Source organism: Micromys minutus (assembly GCF_963924665.1).
Source record: "Micromys minutus genome assembly, chromosome: 10".
NCBI lineage: Eukaryota > Metazoa > Chordata > Mammalia > Rodentia > Muridae > Micromys > Micromys minutus.
This window is the reverse complement of record NC_137979.1, coordinates 25,886,465-25,901,036: the sequence shown is the minus strand read 5'-3', so window position 1 is coordinate 25,901,036 and position 14,572 is coordinate 25,886,465. Positions and strand designations below refer to the sequence as shown.

Genomic DNA, 14,572 nt, shown 5'->3' with positions numbered 1-14,572 from the left:
CAATGGGAGGGCAGGACAACACGGCATGGAGCAGCTCCACATGGACACCCCGCGCCGCCAGCCTTGGGTTTAAAGGGCCAGTGTCTTCAGGGTCGTGTTAGCGGGTACGGATAGGGCCACCGGGTGACGGTAGGGTGAGACACCTACAGGGGAATTCCGCAGTCGTGCTCAGGCCCAACCCCTGCTTTACATCACCCTCCCATTCAAAACCAGGTCTTCCTTCTCTTCTCCTAAATTCTTTGTCCACCAGTTTCTGATATGGGTGGGCACAAAAAGTGTGCCACTCCAGAGGGCACCTCATTGTTGGGCCCCAGCCCCAGTAGTCAAAAAGCGAAAACGTCCGAAGCCCAGGCTAAGGAGGCGTGGCCTAAATCAGGAACAACAACGTGGAGGGCGGAAGCCGCGCGCTACCCTGGCTGTCCGCCGGGCGCGGGGCGGGGTCGCGCACTGTGTTGGGCTGGAACCGCGCTCTCTCCTAAGCTCGCCAGTCAGCCTTTATCCTGGCTCCAGGGCTTAGGACTTTCTCTGGGTACAATCAGAAAGATCTTTGAAGTCAGCTTGTCCAAATCATTTAACTTTGCAGGTAAGAAAACTGAGGCCCAAGTGAAGGGACTACTCCAATTGCTCCTTGTTCCAGGAGCAACTCCTCGAAATCTGGTCAGACCTCTCTCTACCACCCCCGTCCTCGCAAAAGTGAAGGACTATCAAACTGCAGTGCAGGAAGGGGTCTGAGCACTTACATATTATTGATTAGGACAACAGAAATGTCCTGTATCTGAAACCCAACCACACTGTATGGCTTCTTTGGTGAAGCCATACAATCCATTCGTACAGTTAGCACTGAAAAGCACTAGAACATCCTGGGCACAATGGAGCCGATCCAGTTACTGTCCCAGTGCTAGGAATAGGCAGTTACCTGCTAGTTAATGCGTCAAACTCATTGGTAGCCAACGCAACCAAAAGTGGAGACATGACTGTGCTTTCAGGATCTTGGGCTCCATCGCACAGCACCGGGAAGCAAACTCTAAGACCTTAGAGCAGGCCACCCTGACAATCCAACCTATCCTACTTATGTGCCTTACTTCAGGAGCAGCTAGAGCAGCCAGGAACATCAAACAAAAGAGGGTGGCGGTCTCTTCCCCTTGAGGTCTATCGGAGAGAGATACCCAGCACAACTGAATGGAGTCTCTGATGTACTAAACTGTTAGCGTGGAGCTGAGCTTGAATAACTTATGCAAATGTCCAGTGCCCCCAAGAATCAGAAGCAAAGGAAAGTAGACTGAGAGCCCAGTTGTCTACAGGATAAGCAGCCTTTTCCTAGACGCCTCCAGGGACGCAGGCTCTTCCTTTCCTTCCTGGTATCTACCTACTTTGGATGTTACTGGACCTAACCTACACATACTACACAACATGGAGATGACAGAGACGCTGGAGGTGGAGCTACTGGTTTTATTTTGGTTTTTGCGTGGAAGCTATCACCATCTATTCAGTTTGTCCAGTTTTTTTCTGTCTTCCTCAAGTGGCCCACAGCACTCACACAAAGCCTAGTGCTTCTATTCTTGTGAGGGACCAGTTCTATGACAAAAAAGAAATTACTTTTCTCAGGGAAGAGGAAGTGAAAGTGGGGTGAATGCAGACTTGAATGCTAGCCTTTCCCTTGCTCCCAATACCCCATCTGCTTCAGAGCTTAGTGGAGATGCTTGCTATTTAAAACAAACAGCCTTACAGGCTTCACATGATCATGTTTATTTAGGTCACATGGGGACAGCAGTCAGGAGATGTTAAGCAAAACCAAGGATTTAGAAAGGCTTTGCAATACCTGCTATTGCCTTTAGGAACCTAAAAATGGCCACCACAATTTCTCAGGAACCAAGGTTTCTGGAAATTCAGGAGGAGACAGTGGGGAGATGAGACACCTATACAAAGGCACAGAAGAGGGAAATGAATGGGAGGGCTGTTTTAACATGTTTAGTTTCCTGTTCCAATGGGTGGAGCCAGGGCCTAAGTTGGAAAGCACATTCACTCAAGGGAAAAAGTCTAGTTTGATGTTTCAGCAAAAGCTTAGCAGGTTTGGAGAATGATCCCAGAGCTTCCATCTCCTGAAACAATCAAGTCCTTTTGTGTCTTTTCTCAGTGCTGAGGATGTTTGGGTCAGGAGGGTGACAGGGTCTTCTACCACAGTGCACTTTCTCATGAAGATTTTCAACGTCTTCCTCCTGTTTTGTGTTCAATGCCTACTCCACATTCTGCCTTCCTCCCTTTTCTGTCTGTGCTGACAGACTTCCTGTCCTCACACCATTCATCCCAACAGAGCCATACACTTCCAGTTCCAAGTGCTCTAGGAAATCACTTCCCTGACCATTCCAAACAATGGCATGTGGGAAAGGGTGTGGCGGTCAGTACAGATGTTCACGCTATTCCAGGAGATGCCCCAACCTTTCATCCTTGACATGAAATCTTTGATTAGCTTTAGGTAACTTTTCACCAGTCAAAGGGAAAGAGCCATCTATAAATAAGATAAAGGGACATCAGACACCTATGTTCAGGGACACACCAGGTGACATTCATTTAACAAGCACATGCCAGACAACGGCTAATTATGTTTATATGTGAGGCCAGGCGATCTTCAGTGAGACGTTGGCATTGATCTGAATACTCACATGGGCAAGGCTCACTTTGCTCTCTTCCATACGGAAGACGGTAAGAGACAATACAACTCAGGGCTATGAGATACCAATTCAGGCTCCTAGATCTTAATTTCCTCCAAACCCATAAAAAACAAACAAACAAAATCAGGCATGATGGCTCACACTTTACGACCTAAACACTTGGGCTCACCCAGAGGAAGGGCTTCCCAGTTTCTGAGGCCTGCTTGGACTACTGTCTCCAAAACAAATCAAAACTTCAAAGAAGTCAGATGTGTTTAGGGCTGGGCTGCCCTAAACTTTAACAAAGACATCAGGATAAAAAATTACGCTGACAGAGGTACCCTGCAAGGCCATCTGTCCAGTCATCAGTGAAGCGCCTTCCCCAGAAGTACTTCCCCTTCCTGGTCATACATCACCCACCAAATAAGTACAGCTTAGTTTCTCCTAGTGTACTTCTCAGCACTTCCTCACTGGATGTCACAGCTGTCTGAGATCCCAAGAAAAGGTATTCTTATCAAAGGTCACCAAGCTGTCAAGTTGAAAAGTGGCCTGATCCTCCTTTCTGTCTGGACTAGTCGAATTTCAGCAAGTACTATCTGTATGGGGTCCAGAGTCCCCGAAAGTCTCCCGGAAATGAGTGAACAAGGAAAGAGAGCACACATGCGTGCACACACACCATTGCTAAATCATTAACTTTGCTTAGTGCCGTAACATATGCAGGTTTAGCCTGTGAGTGGGTTGCCTTGGAGGAACCTCTGATTGAGCCTGAGACCGTCACACAGTATCACCCCAGTGACAGAGGTGAAGGGTAGACCTTTATCCAGGCACCCATCCTGGGTGGTGCTGAGTGATAAAAACATGCTGTTCAGAAACGAGGAAACTCTTACTAGGTTTCTCTAAGCACCTTGCTGTCTTGTCTAGAGTTGGAGCTGTGGGTGCCAGGGGGTGGAAGAAGCTGATCCACTGGAAAGGCACAGGAAAAGCACGAGGACTTCAGACATTCCTTTGAAGGAAAAAGGATGTGGCTTCCTGAGTCAATTAATTCAGGTCAAGGGGATGGAACTGGGCAGAGTTATGAGTAAAGAGAGGTGGAGTCGTGCAGTATGACTCAAGAGCCAGCTGGATCACTCGGGTGGAGATGTGCTGAGAGATAGGGAAGGCTCCTCTCAAGGCAGAGGGCTGGAGCCAAGTTAGGTCCATCCCTAACAGGCAGGGCTGCAGAAGAGTCTCCCCTGGGCACTGCTGGGGCCACTCTTCAGGGCTTAGTAGCCACAAGCCCTTGAATTTCCACTTCCAGGGTGGGGAAGGGCAGAGCAGGGAGTGAAAGAGTAGAGTGTACACGTCTATTCCCTGCCCGCCCTGTGCCCTGTGCCCACTTGTTGATTTTACGTGGTACTTTATCAGCCATTTCTGAAGACACTCTGTGATAACTGCACCATTAAACAGATCCTTAACATGAATACCATTACCCTATAGATTGTCAAGTGTTGTATAAAGAAAGGATTAAAAACCCTATAATGGAAAATAGACAACCTTTTTCTACTCCAGAGCAATGGAGGTTTTTACTCACAAAAGCAAATATAAAGACACTGTTTGATGGATTTGATTATCCCTAGAAAATCCTAACTGTAAAAATAAAATAATGATTAAAAGGAGGCGGGAAAGGGAATGACAAGATGGAAGGAATCCTTGCAAAAGAACATTTAAATTTTCAATAGTTAACAGATATAAATCTAAAGCTTTAAGAGACATCCATGAAATAACAACATACAAGCTGAAGACACCTTGTTGGTCCAATAATAAGATTCAAACATGAAACAACGTTTTTTTCCTATCAGTTGATAATTTTCTTAAAATAGCTCTCTGGGGCTGGAGACGGCTCAAAGACTAACAGAACAAGCTGCTTTTGCAGAGGACCGAGTTTAGTTCCTAGCTTGTCCAGCAGCTCACTGTGCTTCTGGCCTCCCAAGGCACCAACATTTACAGGCATAGACAGACAGACTACACATAAAAACCAGTTCTATCACTATCACAGGCATGGCCAAACCAGTCACTCATTCACGGACTGTTAGCCTCCAGCGTGGGCAAAGTAAGGCGGTGTACTCTCAGCTTTGGGAACTCCAGGCCAATTTAACCCTCAAAAAGAAAACTACATTACAACTTTCATACAAAGACATATGGCAAAATGTTTTTCATGACAATCTACATTTCAGCTTGGCAGTGTGCTCATAACACACCAGAGCAAGTACGGGAGCCAGCTCTGCCACTACAGGGGCAGCACTGGCTGGCATCAGGCAGGGTGGAACTGGTAATTCTTATTTTCACAGCGTTCCTAAAACAGATCATTAGCTTTATACTCAGAAAAGGAGGGGAAAAAGACATCATAATATACTGCTCAACAGAAGATTCTAAAAGTATATTGTACAATGACTGACCCCACAATTTAAAAAGCATATGCATACAAACACAACAAAACGAAATTTCACTTGAGTAACAGAATTGTAGCTTATTCATTTTAAATATGAACTTACTATAATTATAAAATGAAGTCACTGAGAAGCTGAAAATGTGAGAAGCTGAAGCATGCCTTGGAGGGGGAAGGCTGCCTTTGCTCTGTTCAGGAAGGACACCCTTTCTCTAAGATACCATGGTGTTTAATCTCTCCAGAACTACCTATGGCACCATTTTCCATTAGGGGTTCTTCTGAGAACACCCCATACAGTTTTTTTCTCAATTTGTTGCCCTCCTTCCTGTCTAAATCCTCTCTATTTGCACCATCATTCTCACACTCCTCCAAGTAAGATTGTTCATCTGGGCCATAGGAACCACACTGGAACAGTGCTACTAGGGCTGGTGAGATCTGGGTGGACAAGACTTCTGGGACTGACAAGGTTGGTGAAATAGCTTTGTGCTGATCCGTAATGGAGCAGAAAGCTCTCTCCTACCCAAGGAAGGTGATGGGAGAGCACAAGAATCAATCACACTGCCATAACCATGGCCCTACTGTCCAGCAGATGCTGGTGCACTATAATGCAGGTTTAGAGCATCTACACTGGGGCGCAGTGGTCATGTGGTTAACTCACACAAGTGGGTGACAGCAGCCTGGAGAGAGAAATGTACAAGTAAGATTTATGGATCCAATTAAGGAGGAATAAGGGCCTTAGAAAGGGCAGGCAGCAGCAAAACTTCAGAGCCCATGTGAACAGAATTATGAAAGGTGGAGGCAGAAGTAACAGTTGGTAGAGGTCACTGACTAATATTTTACTATGTTTTGTTTCTCAAATAAAATAGTGAATTGCCAGGATTCACAATTAAGTATGATCCAAATAAATCCAAATCTCTGGCATCGCTTGAATCATCCAACATGGTACCAATCATCAGCTGTTGAATAAAAACAGCCCTTGCTAGTGAGGGCTGAGGTGCACCCCTTTTTTGCTTGACTCCTGTCTCAGAAAGGAAGAACAATTTCCTTTTAAATGATGATCCAGTCTTTCACTAAGTCCTCACCAGAGTTTGGTCCACAAAGCACAGCAACACACTTTCTCTTAGCCTACAGGCAGGAATCCTGGGACTTGATCCTACATCACACCAGAAGGACTTCCCTGCAGCTAGAAACGAACAACAGGAGAACACTATCCCTAGAGGGTCCCACTCTCCAGGTAGGATGCTCTTTTGAACAATTAGCAAAACAAGCTGCCATCTCCTCTGGGGGTCTACTAGCTACAGCATCTAGCCAAGTCCCCCAGCTGGGAATCCCTGGCTTCCCTTCTAGACTCCAAGGCCTCTGTGGCTTTCAAACCTATAATTTCTCTTGCCTTCCTAGGAAGAGAACTTGATGATTCTGTGACCATCCTACCTTCTCTGGCAAGCTTACAAAGCATATGGGTTTTGTGCAGCTCCAGAGTAAAATATTTGGAACTGTAGTGTTTAAAACAGAACAAAACTTCCTTCTGCTATTATACAATTATATATTGTCAAAGAGGCATTACCTAATTATCACTTATTTCCCATTGATTCTGGTCCAATGTGCTTTCACCAGACACTGATTTTGTGGTTTTATTAGCTACTTAATTATCTACGTTACTGCCAAATATAAGATTGTGAAGATTTGGTGGCATAAGTAGTAACTGTAAGTAATCTTACTTACTAGATCTAACTCATTGATCACAGGCAAGAAAATGATACCTTAAGTGCTGAACTATGAGGGCAGGAAAGCATGTTTGCTCTGGCTTCTCTGTGTCATGTAACTGAAGACTCCTCCATGCAGAGTGGAGAAAATAGACAAGAAAATGCATTTTTACCTTAAATAAATCATCATAGCATTTCTAGATTTGATGCTAGCGCCCAGCCATAGCTTCTTGGACCTGAGTTCAAACCCTGCTTCTTTCCCTTTGCTCGGTGAATAACATTAGGGAAAGTTACCTAAGCTCTTGAAGCTTCTTTTGCCTTCAGTTGCCACAGAGGGATACCACATCACCTAATAAGGTTACCAGAGACAATCTCTATGGAAGATATTCTTCTACCCATGGTCAGTTCCTAATCAACTCATGACACAGAAGTTGGCTTTGCTTTGGTCCATAGGCAGTACTCTACATCTGCCTACCTGCCCTTACAGATTTAATCAAGGTCTTAACCTTCTCAATCGAGTCCAATGGCAAGAGAGTTTCTGACGAAGCTCTAAAACTCTCCACATAAGGAGGAAAGAATACAAGTTGCAATTGTCTTGTTTCTAAAGTTCCTGCTGTTGAGTCCTTCTCTCACTTCTCAGAAGAGCAGGCAGCCCTCAGCTCTCCCAAGGCTGAAGCCCTATATAAGGTGTGGAATAGCACTGCCAACCAAGCACTGCTAAGCTGCCATGCTGCCACACTGTTTCTCTCCTGCTGTTCACTGCCCTGGGTGAACAGGACCTGGAGTCCATGCTTGCCCTCCTCTGACTTACTTCCGAACCACTTACTTCCAAACACTGCCAAGTGTAGATGTACTTCCACCTGAACCTTCCTCTCCTCTTCACTTTCCCTGTGGCTAAGAACACCCATGATCCTCTATGTTCCAAGGAGAGCCTAGAGGCCCTGAGCTTTCTGCTTGAATTCAGACAGAAGGATAGGCTATATCCCAAAGAGGTACAAGGTCTTCACTCAGTCACAACATAGTTTCTCAGGGTAAAAGCACAGACTCACAAAGGCAGCATTAGCTGCTCCAACCAGCAATTAAAGAAACGAACCGCTGTTTTAGTCATTTGAGTGAGTCACAGCAGACCTTTCCAAAACAGAATAGGATCTTAGGCATGTGTAAGCTCTATTGCTGAGCACCCTGAGCTAGGCATTTAACACTGCAGTGGTTCCTACACAAGGGACATGGGATGATTAGCACCTTTCAAATTTATGCCTTCCTTTAAGAGGCAAAAGCCAATTCTTCTATTAATGAACACGACAGAACATCACTGATGGCCATTCATCAAATGAAATTTAAGCAACAAGCTACCCTAAAACAGTGAAAACACACCCCTTTCGCCCCTTTACAGGTCACTCCTGGATGACATCCCCCAGACTCCTCTATATTCAAAGAGCGATAACTGAAGTTTTGTAAATGAGGTGGAAGGTCACTGCTGACTCTGACCTTGTACCATAAATAGACAAAAGAATTTCTCCTTGAGCCTATAACTATTCAGGGCTAGTCATACGCATGCTCTAATCTATACAGAAACATCCTTAGGAGGGAAAAAAAAAAGACCCAACTAGTTTATATAAACAAACAACAAAGAACCCATACCACTTTTCCTATGAATAACTCATCACATGACTGTTAGTCTGCCAAAAGACCAAACTCAAAGCAAGATGAAAGCCCATTTCTCTACATCTCTACCTGACTAGCCCTGGAACATAAAGCTTTTGACGAGTTACTAACACCCCCTCTCTGGGAACCTCATTAACACCACACCAACTTAAGGGATGAATCCAACGGGCAGGCCCCATCCGAGTATATTCTATAGTCAACAGATGTGAAAAAAGGAAAACTCATCAGTCAAGACTATAAAAAATACAAAACATTTGAAAAGAATTAGACCAAATAAAGACTATAGGGAGTAACTTCTTCCTTTCTCTCATTTAAATTTTACCCATTCCCACAGTCAAGTTCAGGATCATGATTAAATGATCTGAAGGTGCCCCCGTGTGGTTCCAGAGGAAAGTGCTGCAAGTTAAGATCAAGGTGCTCCCACAACCTTCTCTATGAAGAGAGATACAACTCCCTCTGGCCTGAACTCACAATGTAGGCAAGACTCAAGGGGAGGTCATCACGTCCAGCATTTCCTCCCTCCTCTTACAGGCAGGGAGGAATTCAGGGGTAAGGCTCAGGTTGTACAGGGCTTGCCCTACACTAACAGAATCATGGGTTCAGCCCCCAGAACCACATAAAACCACATAAGATGGCAACATCTATTAGCCCAGAAGCTGTGGAGGTGGAGGCAGGAGAACGAGGAGTTGAGTGCCCACTTTGGCCACCTTAGTGAATGAGTCATAGGCCAGCCTGAGTGAATGAGAAAAGCAAACAAAATAGAATAAAACAAAATGGTCTTGAACTGCATAGGACTTTTACATCTTTCCACACGTGGCTGGTTAGTTATTCCTGTTGGAAGCTTTGGTTTCCATCATGAAAAGGAAGGTTTTGTTTTCTAAAATAAACTAATCCACCGGAACACTTAAGATTAGCACAAAGGCCTCCTCAGAGCTCTACTGTAGGAGCAGCTGAGCACAGATGGGTGAGGGACCCAAACTGACAAACAGAAGCAGACTCTAAACAAAAGCACCTCAGTTCTCCCTGGAAAACAAGTTCAGCTTCTGTTCCCACTTTAGCTATCAGATCAGAAGCCAATTCTAGGGACCAGAATAGAATTTAAGATAATTCCACAAAGATTTAATTTCGTATCTATACACCAACACCAACCTGACTCTAGACACTTAAGCAGAGTGTCATTCTATGCCGTGACACATAACTAATTTCTTTAAAAAGATCCTCTTCAGTTATAAAGCACATATATAACCAGAACACTTGATATCCCTTTTAAATGTCTTCAGTGTCACCAGGGGGTTGGTGGCACACTCCTTTAATCCCAGCACTGAGATCTCTGTGAGTTCCAGGACAGCCGAGGCTACAGAGAAATCTTGTCTTGAAGAAACAAAACAATAACAACTCCTTAGACAATGTAAGAAAAAATGGTGTTCAAAAATGCAAAGATACTCATGGCTTTAGTTTTTGTCAAAGACCATAGTAGACAGCACTCCTGTTTGTCAGACTGCTTTCATTCTAGGAGCATTACCTCAGCATCTATACAACCTTCTCCATTAAGTCTCAACCCTAGGACTGAAACACAGAGATACAGGTCTGACTTTTGTATCTCCAGTAACACAGAATGTTCTCTTAACAATTTCTAGGAACTAGACATAAACAAAAGTCAACACTGTGCTGGAAGGGAATTTTAAATGGGCAAAATGTATAAAAAATACATAATTATAAAAACATAAAAACTTTGTAAGTTAAACAAAAAGTACAACAGAAAGCCAATTTCCAATATAAATACAGAAGAAAACCACCAGAAAAAAAAAATGAAAATACTCTTAACTGCTGTTAGAAGGCCAATCTCCTAGGTAACTTGTATGTTTGTTTTCAATGCTAAGAATTGAATTCAGGGCCCTGTGCATGCTAGGTAAATGCTCTACCAGAGTCACATCTCTACCCATTTGTTTCAAAATCAATGGACATCTAACTTATAATGAAACATGTACTGATTATTTATACTAGGTTCTCTGGCATTTAACTGCCACTGAGCTCAGAGATCCTAAGATTTCATCAAGGAAACTAGATTTGGGTACTGAGGGTGTAGCTCAGCTGGAAGAGCATTTGCCTAGGATACAGGAAGTCCTAGGTTCACTAGAGCAGCACGCAAGTCAGGCTTGTAATCCCAGCACACAGGATATAGATACTTTAAGAAAAAGGTATTAAATTCAACCTCAGATATACACCAAGTCTGAGAATACACGAGACCCTGTCTCAAAAGCAACAACTGGCTGGGGAGGTGGCTAAGTACATGTACTGTTCTTGCAGCCGACCCAAGTTTTGTTCCCAGCACCCACATCAGGCAGCTCACAACTGTCTGTAACTTCAGCTCCAGGGGATCTGATGCCTCTCTGCAGACACCTGCATTCCCATACATATACCCCACACAGGCATAATTACTGGATGTAGGTAATCTCCGGCCCTGAATTAAATCTGCAAGTGGTTTGTCACATTGGTTGCTTCATGCTGTCCAATGGATACAGATTGTCTAGAACAGTACTTCTTTTCTTTAGTTAGTTTCTGATCACAATGTCACAGATCAGATCTCTAGGGGGAAGGGGTTATGGGAAGAAAACAAGTTCCTAGAGTCTCTGGAAGACCACAGCTAAAACGTTCTTTCCCAGCTTCCAACCCCCCCCCCCCATTATTTACATTTCCTTATACTTTTGCCATTAAGTATGGCCACCTCTCAAAACCTAAGCTTAACTAGTTTATGGATGCCAAAGAGCTTAAGCACTAAACCAGAGTTCGTCCATACAGAACCCTAGGCTGCTAGTCAAGAATCCAGTACACAAACTTTCTGAGACACGAAAGAACAAAACTAAGACTCTTTCCCAGAAGTATCTGTAGAACCCTGGCATTCCCATTAGAAATGTGTTTCCCATAAGGTGACTCTGAGCTCACTAGTGTCCAATGTTAACAGATGAAGAGACAGAGGATGACAAGGGCAGCCACCAAAAAAAGCAGGATTTTTGTCAACAAATCAACTGTCAACAAGAAGATTCCAGTCTCACACCTGTTTTCTCTTGTGTTGAGAATAAGATTCGAGGTAAAGGCTCTCTGTATCACTGATACCCTCTACCCCAACATCCCACCCAGTACACATAGGACCTTACTTAGTTTGTCACATTTGTCACACCATTTACCCAACTTAAATACAAGAAAGTACTTCCCCAATTCCAAGATTCAAACAGGATCAATCGTATTCAATTCTTAAAGTCTTATATTAAAAAACAAAGCATTCCACTTCACACTGAAAATGTAGGAAACAATGCTGCCGGTGGGCTAATGAGTGCATTAGGTCTTGCCTCAGCTACAGCTCAAGAGTTGTGCTTACTCAGTTCTGCTTCTGAAATAGGCAATGTCAGAACAGCAGTGAGCGGTAAATACACAGCTTCCCGTGTGTTCCCCAGAAAGGCCCTCTCCTTGGCTTGACTAAGACACACTGGCTACCTATCACCAGGCTAGCTCCTTTCGGCTCAGTCAATTCTAGGTTCCTTGAGAAAGCAGGTGTCTTGAAGGCAACTATGAGCACCCCCAGGCCTCTGCTCTGTTGAAGTGCCTTCACTGGAGAACACTGCTTCGCCAAGCAACCCTTAGTGACAAATGTTCTAGGCAGCACTGACCCACACCAGATGCCACCTGAGCCACCCGGCCTTTGGCCAAGATGAACTACTGGAGTGAGATCTAAGTTCCTCCTGGGTTTCTAATCTGCTGTTGCTATAGTCGTAAATTCCCCTGAGCCCCTGTACAATATCTATAACTCCAGATAGAGGGGAAGGGTTAAAAATGGAGTCACTTCTGCTCTCCTTTTTTCTTTTTATTTAGACAGTGTCGTTCTCTGCAGCATAGACTGACCTTACAGCCAAAGTAATCCTGCCTTAGCCTCCAAGGAGTGGACTACAAGTGCCAGAGAACACATCCAACTACATTTGTGCTTTTAAAGATGATTCCACATGGTGTCACTAATGGGCCAGCAGCGACATTTTTATGGCTTCCCAATAAGTTCTACCTCCAAAGCAAGCTAGTTTATAGATTGCTTTTTCTTATACTGATGTTAGATGTAAAGAACTCAACACAGGGAAAGTTCTGGATACTAAACACGTAAGGCCATTGCACCATATCCCTAGCCCCAGACAGACACTTTTCTAGCTGTAGAAGAAATTAAGAATTAACTAGCAACAAGCCTCAAAATCTGGTTACGTATGTAGGTGCAAAGCTGGTTCATCAAATCCCTATTCTGGCCCTCAACCCAATGCATTTCAACTACAGCATCGTCTACTTCCTTCTTAATGTTCATTAAACACTTAAACAGGTAATGTCCAGCCGCTCCATCCAGGTGATCCCCCTTCTCAGAAGCCTCTCCGTCCTGGGCTCCATTGCTGGAGTCTTTACAACTGTCCATGACCTCCATCCCTCCCCTTTCCTCATCCCTTTCATCCTCCATGGCTTCTGGAGTCTCCTGGCACAGTAACTTCTGGCTGAGGCCATGGCCACCGACAGCAGCGGACTCCCCTTCCGGCGCATCAAGTCCACACAAGGCACTATCTTCAGGGCAATGGGCCACGTCTTGGCCACTACTCAGCTCTTTGGGAGTGGACTTTCTCTCTTCCAAGGCTAAGAAGACGTCCTCAGGAGCCCGAGGCACCTCCCGCAGCTGCCTTACTCGCTCTCTTCTCTTCCGCCTTAAATGAACCCATGAGTTTTCTATGGCTGTTAGGAAAAGGCTGACTTCATCTCTTCTACAGGGAATCCGCTTATGTTGCACCTATGTGGAAGGAAACCAGAATCTTATAGGAAATCACCTTATCAAACTCCTTCAATAAAAACCAAACATACAAACAAAACCCATAAAGGTCGTGATGGTAAAGCTTCAGCAGCAGTGCGTTAGCCACACACCTTCAGATCAGTGAGGATTTTTTCTATCCACGTTGTTACAACCACTATGCCTTCCACTGTCTCAGAGCCCAAAGAGGAGGCTTTGAGGGATAATTCTTTCATCACAGACTCCAGCACTACAAAAGTAATGGGTTTCCTTGGCTTTTCTAATTTTCTTCGTTTACTTGGAGGTGACTGAAAGAAAAAAGAAGAAAGTTATCCCAACAATTAGAAAGTGCACCACTGTGGACACAAGTAGGGACATTTTCAGGGTTTCTGCTCCCAACCACAAGGCCTGAAACACAAAGGCCTTTGTACATGTTATTTCCAATACTGAAAATAACAGCTGTGGAAGAAAGCTTTACTACTTCCTTCACTTTACAAAAAGAAAACTAAGACAAGCTATGTCATTATAGCTCAGAGTCACACCATCTGTAACTCTGTATCAGGTTGGGATTGGAACTTCAGATCTGAATTCTTCAATATAGTCCAGCTACCAGTACAGACATTCTCCACACTAAACCCCCCTTTCCTTGGGTGCCCCAACCACACCCATAATGAACTGCACACAGGTAAGGGGTGACATCCCAGTTTGTAAAGTGTTTGGCATGTAAGCCTTAAGATGTACATCTGATCCACTGAGAATCACATGAGTGGAAAAGGTTGGCCCAGACCATGTACTGCCTGTACAGTGCAGATAAAGGACACCAGCACCAAAGAGAACATCACACTTGAAAGCTAAGGCCATGGGAATCCAAATCACCTTCTACCTTTCTACCTAGGGCTTAGGCAGATTACAATCCACCCACTAGAGGGACTCAAGTTCCACTTAAAATATTAAAAGTAACACTACAGTAATTAAATTATTTCTTTAAAGTTAAAACTTTCTACATGGAACCCAAAGTTATATTTAGCTAAAAATACCCTTTTGGGGAATATGTGTGTATGTTTGGGGGAGGGGGAGTGTTGTTTTACTATGTTGCTTGACTGGCCTAGAACTCACCAAGATCCAACTGCTTGTCTTCCCAAGTAAAGACTGGGAGTGGTTGCCAGACGCACTTTTAACATAACAGATTTGTGCTAATGGTAAAAACACTTAAAATTCAGATCGGTGCAGAGTGAGCAGAAGATGATACGAAGGGAAAGTTCACAGAGAGAAGCAGGTTGAAGACCTGTCCTTGTGAACAAGACCCCTGAGAACTATGCTGCCCCAG

The 14,572-nt window shown here is 44.3% G+C and overlaps 1 protein-coding gene across 3 annotated transcripts in view; it reads right to left on the bottom strand.

Annotated features, from left to right (window-relative positions):
* Nucleotides 1-11,706: 11,706 nt before the first annotated feature.
* The window catches only part of METTL16 (methyltransferase 16, RNA N6-adenosine), a 42,044-nt gene continuing 39,178 nt past the window's right edge, over nucleotides 11,707-14,572 (bottom strand). For all 3 annotated transcript variants that reach the window (XM_080922783.1, XM_080922785.1, XM_080922784.1), the window contains 2 exons: nucleotides 13,380-13,553; nucleotides 11,707-13,248 (listed from right to left, as the gene is read on the bottom strand). In XM_080922783.1, the coding sequence (XP_080778909.1) occupies nucleotides 12,652-13,248; nucleotides 13,380-13,553 (771 nt within the window). In that variant the 3' untranslated portion in view covers nucleotides 11,707-12,651. The remainder of the gene's footprint in view (nucleotides 13,249-13,379; nucleotides 13,554-14,572) is intronic.